We start from the raw sequence: 15,075 nt of genomic DNA, 5'->3' as shown, positions 1-15,075 counted from the left end.
CTGCTGAACTGGACATTTAAAGTGTGTCACTAAAGAGACTGAAACATTAAAGACTAATGTATACAGGTTTTGGAACAGCTCTGAGAGCTCAGACATTAAAAAAAAAATAAAAATTATGCGAGATTTTAGAAGAATTTCAAGAGTGATTCTTATTAACAAATGAGAAGAAACATGAAAAAACAGACTGGACTCCAGGGACTGATAAGTAGAGGCCATAAAAGAAAATAAAAATTAAAGTCAGGTTATAAGCTATTAAATGATCTTATCAGCAACTAAGATTCTTCCCAATCAATGCAGATTACATTCCTTCCATAATGCTAAGTGAATTACTAGGTTTTTTACAGCGAGGCTGTGTTTAGGAAGGGCTGCATTAATTTTGTCATGAAAGAACTGTTTTAGTACATTATGCAGTTCTTGAAGGCAATAATGACCTGCCCAGACAAACCAAGAAATATTCTGCTTTTTCCATCTACTCACTTCTTTTTGTTTTTTGCCTCTTGCCACACTGTTCAGTGTGCTGTTTTCTCGCAGAGAATCTGCTGTGTCTCCATACAGGAGTTTGATGGCCCGGACAAGGCGAGCACAAGACCGGCTGTGATGGAGGTAGCAGTGTGGGTGACAGTAGTCAATGTGGGTACATATGAAACTTTGCTGGTTGCATAACAGGATCATAACCTTGAAAAGAAAGAAAGAGAATAGTTACCTATAGAAAATGGAGCTACGCAGAGAACTGCAGAAGGCAGCCAGAGATGGGGACAGTTAAGCTAACTTTTCCACAGCCCAGCTGCGGAGGCATGAAGCACAGCACAGCTTTTTGAAAAGGTGTGCATGTCTGTGCAGAGCTTCATACTTGCAAGTGTTTTACGAATTAGCTAGGTATGGCTAAAGAAACATTAGTTTTAACAAAGCAAAGAGACAGAGCTGCTGTAGGTGTGTATGTCTGGCTGGTGGGAAGACTAAGGCTGAGGAAAACAGTAATCTCTCAGTTTGCAGAAAAGCTGTTGTATCACCACTCTGAGATGAGGGCTTAGACAGGAAATTGTCTACTCAATCATCATTAAAGCTGCAAACCCACCAGGTTCCAGGGTTAGTTTCCTTCAAGGAATGTGAAAGGAAATGTCTCAGTATGCTCTCAAGTAGGAATAAGCTGTGTCAGTTGTTCTCATATGCTTCCCTCACTGTGCTTGGGTAGGCCCATCCATCCTAGCTTTGCATCAGATGGCTTAGTTACTATTTCTAGTGGTGTTGCCATATGGCAGCAAGGAGCTGTAAAACCCATCTAAGAAACAAAGTAAATATTTGGGCATTTAGCTGTTCTGAGCCCTACTTTGCTATTAGTCCCTAAACTAATTATTTAAAGACAGCCTTGGGTAAGTCTACACTTCAGTGACTGCTCTCTGGTGCAACTCAGAGGGTTTCTTCCCAGAGAAGCAAAGCTCAGTCCAGCAGCTCTTTGTACATTGGTCTTCATGTTACACACAAATTCAGCCACTTAGTAGCACTCTGAGGAAAACACACAGGCATCCCCAAGCCATTCATGCTACATGTCATAATTGACCTTTATGAATCCCTCTCTTCATCCCACGACGTAGTGCAGTAATACTCAGAACTACCACAAAGAAAAAAACCCAAAAATCCCACCTTTTCTATCTATTTATGGTCTCTCCAGCTACAATCTGCTGGCTCTCTCAAGTACGGCAGCCGCATCACTCTCAACCCATAAATATTGAGGCTTCTAAAAAGTCAGGAGCTTAATTTAAAACAAATCTGTGCTGCATATGTGGGATTCCTGTCTTTGCCTGCCTATTCTGGCCTCGTGCTATTTTGGGATCAATCGGGAATAACTCGAGCCACTAGTATCATATCAATGTGCAAATGATATATATATATGATTGGCACTGTAAAGTCTCTACCCAGCCTCTGGTCCACTGTTACAACTTGTAGTTATGGTACACTGGCACAGAGTGAGGACATCATGCTCTGGGCTGTCGTAAATGACAGGCAAAGGAAATGCTGGTGCATGCATAGAAGCAACTGGAACCAGTCATCCTTTTGAGTGGTTTGCTCATGACCATTAAGTAAAGCAGGTTTTTTGTTTTGCCTACAGTTTTAGTGACCATCCACCCACACCCTCTTTGCAACAAACAACAGGAGAAAGTTCTCATGCGATAGTGGTACTTGCGTGACATTAACTGGAACAGGTGATTTTTCAAATCTTCCTTTCTTCTATGCAGGTTAATCACATGCAAAGTTAAACAAACATCTCAAGTTCCCTTCAGTTTATGTCTCATAGTTATGAGTCCATACATCCTCCCACATTGAGCAAAGGCACCATGATTTGTCATAAGCTGCTAGCTAGGGAGATCCCTTTATCCTCTAGCAATTCATTGTCTAGTACACAGTCCCATGTCTAACATACTTAGTTTAGCGCACTGGAATTTCCAAATGAGGTGCAGTCATTACCAAGAACATTAGAGTACTGACAGAGAAGCAGGGTAGTCCAGGGATTGAGGTACTAGGTTGGAAGACATGGCATTAGTTCCCTGCCCTTCCACTCTCTTCCAAAAAAGACAACTATCAAGAACTGATTCTGACCTCACAGTATTGGATTAAGCCTGTTCTTGCCCACACCCCATAGGAATGGGGCGGTTGAGAGCAGACTGTGTGAAATACTTGGGGGAAAGAGGCAGATGTCAACTCATTATTGGCAGCTGTCTTTCCCAAAGGCAACTTGGAAGTCAAAAGGCACCTGTCTTCATACACACGTGCAGGATACAGTCAATCCGTGCACAGCGAGACAATCCAACTTTTCTGCAAAGCATGTGCAGAAACAACACACTGACCATATTGCACCGTCACAGCGTGTCACGAGGCAAGAGAGGTAGAGGTGTACAGTCCTTGGATACCAGAGGTTTGAATTGTGTAGACTTGCCCAACTGACTTTTGGCATGTCTAAATCATGACCAAAGTGGACATCTTAGGCCCTGCATGACCAAACCACATTTGCACTGTTTTACTCCCCATCTCTTGGACAGTCAAAACTACAGAAGGCGCTGTTCAGTTAGACATTGTGACAGAATGCATCTAACAGAATCAAAGAAAATGTTCCAAAAGTGAGTATTTTTTCCCCCACAGGGTGCATATTTAAGCTTATTAGCATAAGTTAATGGAGACAAAAATAGATAAATTGGCTCAAAAAGAGGTTGGAAAAACTCCTTAGGAAAAATCTTCTGGTAGTTAGTAAATGTAGTGGTCACAACAGAACCTCCAGCTCAAGTAGCTTCTAAAAAGCCATTTCCTACAAGCTGGGACCCCAGCTCACACTGTAGCCCATTCTGTTACTCTTCCTGAACTACCCACTACTAGCCATGCTGGAGGCAAGATACTGAGGTAATGGATTTTTCAGCTGAGGTAGCACGTCTGTCCCTGCATGCCTACAGAGAAATAGTCCCTTTTCCCTTACAAACTATATGAAATAGACAGAGAAAGCAAGAAAAAACTTTCTGGTTTTAGTACATTTTAGAAAGAAACAGACAATTTCCAAAGTTCGCAGCTTACTTACACAGGAGATCCTTGACACTACATGGAGAAAGCACAGATTGTGATCTGGTTATTGCCAGCACAAAGGTTTTCCTACTGAAAATGCCATCCTTGAGAGCACTGCCGGCAACTCATACTTACATGCAGCCACGACATGTTCCGATGATAGTTCTCCTCTGTGCCTGTGCTGCTCAGCACCTCGGGCTCAATGCTAGGTTCGCTCGTGCTCCAAGGGCTCCCTTCTTCAAAAGAAAAATACCCAAAAGGTGGTTGTTTTTATTGCTCCCTATGTGCTTTAAGACTAGGGACAGCACTTGTAATCCAGGCCAGCCTTGTGGGAACAGACCAGAGTACACAGAATATGCCACATTGGAAAGACTGCATTTGGACATCCCTCCCCAATCCTTGTAACATGCTGGCTTGACAATTACAAGAACCACTCAGACTCGGCTCACAGGCCATTTTGTCAGTAGTAAACACTGCTCCCTCCCCACTTTTGTCTTTAATGGAAGGGGAGAAGGTAAATGAAAAACATCAGAAACAATTCTTTGCACCATTCAGATGCTGCAAATGGTTGGTTTAGTGATCTGCATTGACTGGGCTCTGTGGTTAAGAATGTCAACAAAAATCCAACCAGAAGTGGCATCCAACTGGAAATGCCAATGGGCAAAGTCGTTGCCCATGGAAACTGCTAATGTCATGGGGATGAAAGGGGAAAAAAATCCTGATTCTAGCACACTAGTTCTAAAGCACTCAGGCAAGGGACAGATTTCTCTGGGAACTTCACTGATCCCTGTGTTTTCTCTAGCCATTTCATAACCTATGTGCCTTCTATAAAACTAAAATTAATGCTGTCAAGAGACGGCTGGGGCTCAATTCTGGTTAATCTTTTCTTTTTTCTCTTCAAGTGAACTGTGACTTGCCAAAGTCTACAGAACGGGCAATCCCACTCTCCATGTTCACCTACTGAAGCATCTTTTGGGCAACATAAAAATGACCATTAAGCTTGGGAGGTTATTTTAGCTCCAAATGTATTCAAACTGTAGCTTTTAGTTAACAACTCTAGCAGAGTGGGCCCCTTTAGTTCAACTGTGATGGAGATTTCTCATGGCAGGATGCACATTTTGTTTCCATAAGTTAAATACATGGTGATCCATCTTTTGAAGACTAAGAAAGGCATCTGTAAGCTGTAAAAGTACATGTATATGCCAATATGTAGAAATATAGTACTTAGCATGTACATGTTATGTTCTACATATAGTAATATATATTACATGTCATATGACATGCCTATGATGTCATATCCTACATAGAATATGAAGTGCATGACTGTACATATATATATTTATCTCCTATCTATTACTATGGACAATAAAATACCATATATGCATATGACCTCATGTATTCATTGTATCATATGATTTAGGGGGTTGTGTATGTGCATATACACACGTGCATGTGCTCCCCTAAAGACAGCATGCGTTTGGCTGGCAGGCACCAGCATTCCGAGAGTTCATGCTCTAACACAGAGCTCTGAATTGACAACCTGTGCACGGAGCCAACGCTGCACCCAGGATTTGAACTGTGCTCCTCCCAGGCTCTAGTTCAGGCAGCCCTTGAAGAGGAGTCTAGGGTTTTCCTGGCCTGCTGGGGTGGGGGTGTCTTGCCATTTCTAGCTCTGCTGCAATCACATCAAGAGTTTAGGTCCTGCCTGTTGTCCCCTCCCTTTCCACCCACTCATCTAAGTTACCTATATCAGTGACAGTGTCCCTGCTGTGGGACAGCTGCAGCTCCTCATTCTCAGACTCTGAGTCCTGCCGTGATAACTTGGTGCTCTTTAGGCTGCCGGCCCGGCGAATGCTGGAAAGGGAACCCCCCTTCTTCACCCGGAAACTGCGGGTTCCTTTAATCTGGAGCAAGCGGGAGCCTCCTATCCTGATCTTCCTGCTGGGAACTGTATTAAAAGAATAAAAGAGGACTTTTTTCCCCTTAATTTTTCCCCATTTAAAAAAGAAAGATATCCTAGCCCTCCCCTCCCTCCCAAACCTTTGCTGCCAGCCTGTATTGCAGCACCTTTTCTTCTACCAAGGAATGTAGGGCCAGAGGCTCCCTCCAAAGCCACCGCCAATGCAGCTCTGTCAATCAGGCAGTAAAGATGCTTTACGGAAATGTGTTCAGCACCTCATTTCCTGGAGACCTGGTATGTCACCTCAGGCCTTGTCTGTATTTGGAATTAGCCCTTGTTCAACCACCAGCAAGTAGAGTCAGCTGCTCTAACAGAAACCCAGAACATGGACAAGGAAAACCTATGATTGTCACCAATTTGAATCTGTTCCTGCCAGGAAACAGGATCTGCCCAATGGTTGTAAATTGCAGTTTTCTTTGCCAGCCCTTGGGGTTTACATTAGTGCAGAATCACCTCTTGCTAGGGATAGAGGGCTGAATCCCAAGCATGAACAAGGCACCACGGACAAACCTATCTTCCTGTGGGCCCGGGTTCTGTGAACCTCACTGAGCTCTGCAGTAGGATCACTTATTTATTCATACAGCACGTGTGACTGCAGAAGGGTAGTCTGCTTCATGAGCTTAGGACACGAGACTTGTTTGAAGTATGATTTGCATAAATCTGTGTCTCTGCATGTTTCTCTTCATCATTAGAATGCTTTAGAGGAAACAGGAGCACGTAGATCCTCTCCTTCAGACAAATCAGCAGCTTTCAGGCATTAATAACATCCATTGACACTCTGCATTTTTGATGAGCACAAACATGAAATGGTTCAATGTTCAAAGCACCAACCGTTTGCACTTTCATTCTCCTTTTAGTTCAAAGATAGTACATGGCAGCATGTCAGTCCAAATGTTGCAACACTCAGTCATTTTACTGTAGATCTAATCAGGCAAGGCCACATGTGGTCGATTACCTTTTGGTGTGTTGTTGAGAATGAAGAGGATACAGCTTTTTGGATACCATAGGTAAGCAAAATATTTTAATAGAATCATATTTTGGCTTCAGGAAATATTGAACACACCTTTACTCCTGAGAGTGCCCCTAATTCATCCAGGAACCAATTTCCAGTCCCATTTCCAGTGGCTAATGTCCTGGATGAAGACAGCTGGATAGGTTTTGAGAGCTACTTCTCAGTCCTCATGAATCAGCTGGGCAAATCACTGTTGAGTGACCAGAAAAATCTCCCTCCAAGTGACCATGCTGAGTTCCTTAGCAATCACTACTGCTTGAATTCTGTTCAGATCAGCCTCGATACAGTGGCTCAGTTCCCCCGAACACCAAACCATTTAAACACTTGTAATTGCATTTCAAGAAGTCTGCAGAATCCTGTTTTAGCATCTAAATAGTACGTAAGATCCTGTGAAAGCCTGTATCTACCTAGCTTTAGTGTCTGTATTTCAGACCTACCTGAAGCAGATTCTATACAGTAAACTCATAGCTTTTGGATAGCTGTTAAGCCACGCCTGGGGTGAGTAATGAGAGCAAAGTTTTTAACACTTGGGGAAAAAATGAAAGGAAACAGATTAGTACTCATCAAAGAAGTTGAGATAAAGACACCTGTCACTGCAGGCAAGAAAAATTTAGTTACATTCACACAACAACATTTTCTTATCTAGAAAAGTGTAGATTATGAAAGATGCCGCTGCATCTGTTATGTTTGGCCCAGGTGTATCCTCAGAAGAATATGCTGTGGCCAGGGAAAAGAACATAATTATTGTAATTTTAAAATATAACATTATCTTGCATTTATTTGGCTTCCAAAATACTGCAAATATATTTTTTGCTAGAGTGTATTAGTCTATTAGGATTCAGCCTTCCTATCATAGCCACTTTTCTCATCTCTAACATGTAGTAAAGACACAGCTTTAGTAAAGGAATACTACATGACAGCTTAGGAAATGGGGAGAATGGGAAAAAAAACCCAACTGAAACTGCAGTGAAAAGGTAGTTTAACAGAGTCAAGGATGCAGAAAGTTAATACCACCTTTTCAAAAATAATTCAGTTCTGCATTATGCCTGTAGCGCAGTTCCACATGAAGGAAAACCTAAGTCAGCATTGTCTCTAAGAAAAATAAGATAGTTAGAGACCAGCCACCAGTATTTTCCAGCAGGACTGTGTACTTGTAGGCATTCTGCCACGCAGGTAACATCCCAGTGGATAAGACTGATGCCTGAGAGGCTGAAAAGTGATTTCAAGTAGTTGTCATAACAGTCTTAAAAAAAAAAAAAACCAAACCCCAAACCAAGCTTTTCCTCATCTAAATAGTTAGACACATCTTATCCCACTGATCTTAGACTATCAGACATACCACAAGGCTGTGTCCTTCTCTGGGCTGCCAGTATGCCAAAGGTACAAAAAATGAGGTTGAGCATGAATTTATCCAGCTCACCTTTCTTCATTGGATACCTGTCTGTCTTCACAAGGGTAACTGTCCCACCTGACATGCAATTTTGGAGGCAGTTTTACACCATATAAGTCTTGGAAGCATTTCTAATACTTTCTCCAGTAATTGTGGTAGGGTCACAGCTGAAGACAAAGCAAACTTTATCCAAAGCCCCCTGAAAATCTCCTCTGAATCATTAATACACATTACAGTTCCTAGAGGATAATCAGTCACAGACTCCATCTTTTTCAAACAATCATCAAGCATTTATCCTTTTCAAAGAATCATCAAAATTATCATTCAAACATCTGCACCTTTATATGGCTATTATGAGACAGAATTTAAACAGTTCTAGAAAACTTGTTAGAGGGAAAATCATTTACAGGTAACTGTCTGGCAGTTTAATTGCAAATACGCACAATGACTGTATATTGTGTTGCAACACTTGTACCATCAGATAGTATGTGGGTTTTGCATGAGATGGCTCAAAAATGAAAACAATCTGCTGTTCTCAGCAAACACAGTAAGCTTGATGTTTACTTGTACAGTATACAGTATGTTGGTAACATTAATCTGCTAGCCATCAAAAGCCATACAGGTGTGTGTATGTTTCATGTGGTAGCAAAGAATTCAAGAGATCAAGTGATCAAACACTAATTTTGTGAGATGTCATGACTTCCAAACCAGTACGGATTTTCACAGAAAGATCATGATCTTCCCTCCTATCTGTGGTTTTCCCAAAATGAAAAACTGTAATCAGCATAAACCGAAACAAGAACACTTTTGATCTTTACTTTTAAAGTAACTCAAATAGTGATGCTTCTTTCAGCATCCCACTGAGAGATGGATTCAAACAAGGCATCCTCCTTTTTGGAGGTCTTGCAATGCTATCAATCAGTTTCAGTCACAGCAGTGTTTTATAAAATTTAACATCTTTGCTTCTCACATTTGTTATATTGAACCCTGAAGGCCAGAAGCTTATCAGAAATGATTCAAAGCCACGTAACTCCATGGCCACTGCTTTTTAACACAGTCTATGCAAATGAAAACATAAAATCAAGAGCCACTTCACAAGCCCTGAGAATACAAAAGCCTTATTGTGCTGACAAACCTTTTTTCTCCTCGAAGCCAGCCTCAGATTTGAGGGTGTGGCTGCTGCTGTGCAGGGAATCCTTTGAATCTTCGTTTTCATCCAGAACCCCAGCAAAGCTGATCTTTCTTTCATACCTGTGCCGGTCCATCTCAGGGTCCAGATGCAGCCTGCAGCTCTCCAGATCCTGTAGCAGAATGTAGACCACACAGATGTGTAAGCGATATGAGCCCCCATGCGTTTCACTGCAACCCCAGAATCTCCAGGAAGAACTGCTTCAGGTAGGAATTTACTTCTGTCACACAGTTGTACATCTACCCTGACACTTTCTAATCCAACTCCTCTTTGCGCTTGCAGCACACTGAGCTGCTGTCAGGATGGAAGAGTTAACTATTGTTAACACACAGTCCCGGTTAACGCTGCTGAGTGAATTGGTGCCCTGTCTGCAGGCTCGTGAAGGGGAAAACACATGAATGGTCCCTAATGGATAGGTGGCAATAAAAGATGGCTGTTGCCCAAGATGCTGGGTAGATGGTTAGGTCTTTAGTCCAAAAGGCTCCCTGTGGTTGATTAGGGAATGCATTTCCACTGTACTCACCAGAGCCAGAAAAGCTGAGAGAAAGCTAGCTGACAGTGTGGCAGCCACAACAGCATGGCCCAGAGCAAACTTTCTGTCTGCAGATCAGGCTGAGGGCACAGTGGAAAACAAGGAGTAATAAAAAAATTGTTTGCACTTAAATTCTGGAAAATAAACAGCATTGCACTACAGAGAAACTAGGTTGCACCATAATTTTCTCCTGTTAACAGAAATGGCACCATTTGTGCCACATACTGGCTATCGATTTGAGCCAAAATAGCAAAAGTCCCAAGATTCCACAAGCTATGGATTATCATTCAGTTTCTCTAACCACAGCTAGAAAAAGTGAAAGAAAGACTGCAAACTCCCACACTGGCAAACACAGTTAAAATGTTTGGCTCTTTAAGAACATCATTTGCTTCTTTTGACTGGGGATGTCATCAGCTTTATGATCTCCCCACCCAAAATGTAAGTAGCTGAAATCTAAGATGACACAAGGCTCCTTGCTGTGAGTAAATGGCTGATAAATGTGAAAGATAACATCACTGAAATTATCCAAAATAGTAATTCCAGATAAAATTCTGCAGGCTCAAGAGATCTCATGCTGTAATTTACATACAAAATTCCTACAGAAGTTAGTAGGATCTACTTGGGTAGCGACAAAGTCTGCTAACTTAAGAGCTGGTCTGGGAAAAAAAAAAAGGTCTTCTCAAACTTATGTTCTAGATTGATCTGTGCTGAAATGGGTTAACTAGCCTATCGAATACCAGCTGAATGTCCCTAACCATTTGCAGTCATATTTGCACCTCCAGTGAAAATTATCATAAATGATTGTCAGAAAATCTAACACTTGAGTGCCATAAGGGAAATATTTTGACTTTACTAAGTAACAAAACCTGGGAACTGAAAACTTCCATGTAAATAGTTTAAAATGTATCTAACAAAGTTTAGGATATAAAACAAAGACTAAAACATTTCAGGATAAAAATCTGTGATCAGCTCTGTCTGAATTACAGCAGCTTCATAAATTAGCATGCATAAACTGAGCCGTGATAGCAGTACAGGTATATTCCTAGGGCATGGTCAGTTTTTCCCTCCCTGGAGCGTTTAAACACATTACTCCTCCCAGCTGTTTGTCAACATGCTTACACTAGAAATTGCTGCCCCCACAAATTAACTAACAGCATAAAATACATCCTCTTAGCACACAGTTAGTCTGACTATCTGTGGCAAATGCTAAGCTAAAATGGGTGACTTTCCACCACAGCAAATGACAAGTTCCTGTTCTCTGGCTCTGCTCTAGCAGCAGTAGGCTCCAAGAGAATGTATTCATTATTCCCAGCCATTTGCAAAGTGAGCTTGTATCTACTCCACCAGCTTCAGTAATAGGCTTTGGTTGAAAATTCAGTCAGGACTGCCTACCTCACTGTAACATAGGTATGGGTGATTATGCCTCGGCCTGGCAAGTCTGGATGGACTGTGGGTAGTTAAACTGGTTCACCGCAACTAGTTCAGTTGCAAATGCTTCAGTTCTTCAAGGCTGGTAAGTCTGTGCTGTTATCTATGGAACAGATATGCCTACAGACACCCAAGGCAAATAAGATTTGTTCTACTGGAATTTCAGCCTTACGGACTGTACCATTATGTACCTGATTATCTTGGAAATGAAGCATCACTCCACAAATACAGAGACTTAATATTTTAATCTAGAGTGCTGTTGGCTCTTCCCCCTGCTGCCTCCCCCTCCCTCCTGAACAAAGTTAAACGAAGCACTCTATGGCCATTTTCTCTGATAGGCTCTTGCATAACATGACCTTAAGTTTTCTTCTGCCTATGCCTCATAGAATAATTCCTCCTCTTTCTCTCGCATATACAAGTCTGAAAAGCTATTAACCAGTTAAATTTCGACTGGCACAAAAGCACAAATTTCTGTGGATCTTCATCACCCAACATATTCTTAGTGACAAGCCTAACTACTTTACTGAGATGAATTTTAAACCCTCATATTATCCTGCTTTTGGATGCAATCCTTTATCACATGGTAAAAATGTCGAGAAAGTGTTTAGGAGACTTCTGATTAATTTATCCCTGTTTTTTTTTTAAATCGCACTTCTTGCACATCTGGGGGCTGAGTCGCCTACAGCCTTTGAAACGAATTTCAGAACTCAATTACAATAATGCCCAGCCCAAACATCTTGCCAAGCAGAATCGTCATCAGCAAAATTTGATCCATCATTAACAAAAAAACAGAATAGCAGAGCTGAATCCTTTATGTTCACTTGGAAACTTTACTTCTCACTCTTTCTTTAAAATTTTTATCCTGATTTCCTAAATAAATTAGGCTTAAAAGATGAAACTGCGTGTCTGCCATTCAATTCTCATCTCATTCCATGTTAACCATCTCTGAAGCTGATGGTCACCTTCAACCCAAGTTGACAAAAGATAACTGAGCGTTCGTGTATTTTGTGGAACAGGCTGAAGGCAATGTTAAACCACATTATTAAACATAAGAAAAGCCACACAAGAATAAAACACTGGAAATCCAGTTTCATGGGTTCTCCTATTCACAAAATTAGTTGTCACTTAATCAGTCATCTAGCTAACTATTCACACCAGGATTTGCCTGTGCCTCTCCCAGTCTCATTTATTCTTTCCTTGCTGCTTTGTCTCTGTTTCTTTCCTTTCTTCCCCCAGTCCCTTCAATTCTCTTGTCTAACCCAAACTAAAAGTCTGCAACTTTTAAGCTCCAACAAATTATCTGTAAATCATCCTTTTCCTTTCTCCTAACTGCTGTTCAGTTCTCTGTCTACTGGCCCTCCTAATCAGCTAGGTAGCACATGAGATGTCACCTCCTGCACTCTATCTCCCACACTTCTCAGGTCCCCCATACTCAGTTTCTCAAGTCATCTGCTGCCCTCTTCTCTGTTTTGAAATTTGGTTGATCTTCCAGCACATGTTGTGCTTCCACATGTCTTACCTTCTTAATCAACCCATTTCATGTGCCCTGCCCATCTTCTGTTCACCAGACAACAGCTCCTTTCTCTCTGCATCCGAGATCCACTTGAGTTATTGCCCCACTCTCAGACAGGCCCAGAGCCCAATGACTTCTGTGGGCATGGCTACCTCTCCAATGTTGCTGTCCACTTACCACAAGAGGCTCAGTACGTGGCCTGGGCATGTAGGGAAAGGTCTCTCGAAGGAAAGTGGTAATCTCCAGGAGAAGCTGACAGGCTGCCATTTTCAACGCGAAAGGACAACAACATTTGGTAGGATTCACAGTGCCTAGGAAAAAATGTTAAATATTTCTATGGTGAGCAAAGTGATTATACAAAATCTGGAGCCAAGAGGTGATGGACATTTTCACATATGATGCACAATGCAAGCATTCTATCTATGCTACTTTTTCCTATACTAAAAGGAACATAGTCAAACATCAATCCATGTATTTACCAGCACATACAACAGTACTAACACACTGTAGTGTACTACAGTATTTATACTATAATGTATTGTAGTGAAGTAACACTATAGTGTACAATAGTATATATTATAGTATATTATGGTGAAGTACCTACTAGACTAACATGGTCTTACAGCATTTTATATACACCTTCTTTAAAGTTAATACAGGTTAAGAAGTAGATACCCTTCTTCTCCTTTACAGTTTTACGTTCAGCCAAATCTGCAGTTCTAGAAAAGAGCCACTTTCAAATACAGGAAAATTTCTCAAAATACATGGAGTTATGACTAGCCAGCGAAGAGGTACTATGACTATTATTAGTTACCACCCTGATAACTGGAAGACACAGTCTCCTTTGAAATCAGGCTTCTTTATTTGTGCAGAGAATCCAAGTGCTATTTAGAGATAATAAAGAGAAAACCTAGATGATCTTTAAGGTCACTTCCAAACCAGATCATTTTATGATTCTATGGTTAATCAAATTATGCATTCAAATGCTTAACATAAAACAAAGTGGGAAAGGGAAGAGGGATTATCAAAATACTTGAAGTTTTGTCTCAACTGAGTCTAAACAATCAGCTTCAAAAGCCCTATACTTTGTAACCCATCTAATGCCATTTAAAACTTGAAAAGTATGAAGGATTCTTCAGTGCTCGATCAATTTGAGAAGTACTATTTAGGATAATGGACAGCAAAAAAAGTAAACAAAAAATCAGTAGTGCCAACAACCACATCCATGCCTGATATTACCATCTACATACATTTCAGAGATATTTGTGTTTTCACTTGATTTCCCCCATGTGTGATCTAATTCCTTTTTGCAAAGAAACAGTCCAAACCAACTAAGTGAGAGGACACTGCAGGGATCAGATAAAACCAGATTAATTCTGTGATGCTTGCTAATTCCTCTCTATACATTACCAGTAATGAATTATTGACTTTGTAGGGACTGAAATAAACTGAACTATCAAATACAGATGAGATGTACAGTGTAACAGAATATCGAACTGTGTATTCTATGCTCCTCAGTCTACTCCCTACAGCATACAGGGCAGGTTTTGAAAAATCTCTGCCTTCAGGAAGAATGCAAATCAGTTATTTTCAGGCCCTGGCTTTCAGGAGAGTACTTGAGCTTTTAAATGGCTTTCTAGACCACAACCTCTTCTCTCTTCTTGTCTTACACTACACTTTTAAAGCAGCTCCACATCCCCTTGAGTGCCTGGTATCAGTGGCTGAACAGGAAACAAGAAAGATTGTGACTCAGCCATGGGAATGCAATTGTTTATTTGTGGTGCAGGAGAGGGAAAATTTTGGTTGCATGCTCTTCCTGCTTTGGGTGTATCTCCTAAAGGGCCAATAAAATATCCAGAACAGCCACCCACATTCATGTAGCTGCTAGAGCTGGCACACCACATACATAGTGGCACATATGAAGGCCTAGCTTAGGGCCAGTACCTTCTCTTGAGATCATTTCCCACAAATGCCATTTCACTGCTCCCACCCACTCCTCTCTACTCCAAATCTGGCCTTGATGGAGTGATAAGAACAAACCCAGAATCACAGAAAAAGAAACAAGAAGATACACATACAGTGCTAGCACACTACATCCAATGGCAAACAACAGTACATGTACACAGGAACCGATACATTACAGCACACATGGATATACAAATGGTGTCTGGAGAGGACACGTTTGTTACCACCTTCACCTACATCTACAACAGTATGTGTTTTGACTTTTTTTTTTTTTTTGATTCACAGGGTTTGTTATAATTTGCATGCCTATCTAGAGTTTCAGATTCAGTGATCTGTCACCACCCCCCCCACCCCCCCTTATGTACACACAGGCACAAATGTGTGTGTTTTAGTCATTTTGTTATACAGATTTTTTTAATGATACTTTTTATACCACTGTGCTATATTTCTGCCTAAGAATCAGGCAGATATTCTGAAGTCAGGATTTAAAAGCCTTTGGTAGAGCTGTGCCAATTCACATGAGGTAAGGAGATGACTCTT

The 15,075-nt window shown here is 41.2% G+C and overlaps 1 protein-coding gene across 5 annotated transcripts in view; it reads right to left on the bottom strand.

The window, feature by feature from the left end:
* The window catches only part of UNC80 (unc-80 subunit of NALCN channel complex), a 132,173-nt gene that overhangs the window by 60,041 nt on the left and 57,057 nt on the right, over positions 1–15,075 (bottom strand). For 3 of the 5 annotated variants that reach the window (XM_086465166.1, XM_086465167.1, XM_086465168.1), the window contains exons 25-29: positions 12,748–12,881; positions 9,044–9,209; positions 5,291–5,494; positions 3,682–3,782; positions 478–675 (exon numbers count right to left, since the gene is read on the bottom strand). In XM_086465166.1, the coding sequence (XP_086321292.1) occupies positions 478–675; positions 3,682–3,782; positions 5,291–5,494; positions 9,044–9,209; positions 12,748–12,881 (803 nt within the window). The remainder of the gene's footprint in view (positions 1–477; positions 676–3,681; positions 3,783–5,290; positions 5,495–9,043; positions 9,210–12,747; positions 12,882–15,075) is intronic. The other 2 variants (XM_086465169.1, XM_086465170.1) reach the window with 1 other exon arrangement.

The sequence above is a fragment of the Leptosomus discolor genome, chromosome 5 (assembly GCF_034619465.1).
Source record: "Leptosomus discolor isolate bLepDis1 chromosome 5, bLepDis1.hap2, whole genome shotgun sequence".
Lineage (NCBI taxonomy): Eukaryota > Metazoa > Chordata > Aves > Leptosomiformes > Leptosomidae > Leptosomus > Leptosomus discolor.
The sequence above is the reverse complement of the archived record's forward strand: the minus strand, read 5'-3'. Positions and strand labels throughout refer to the sequence as shown.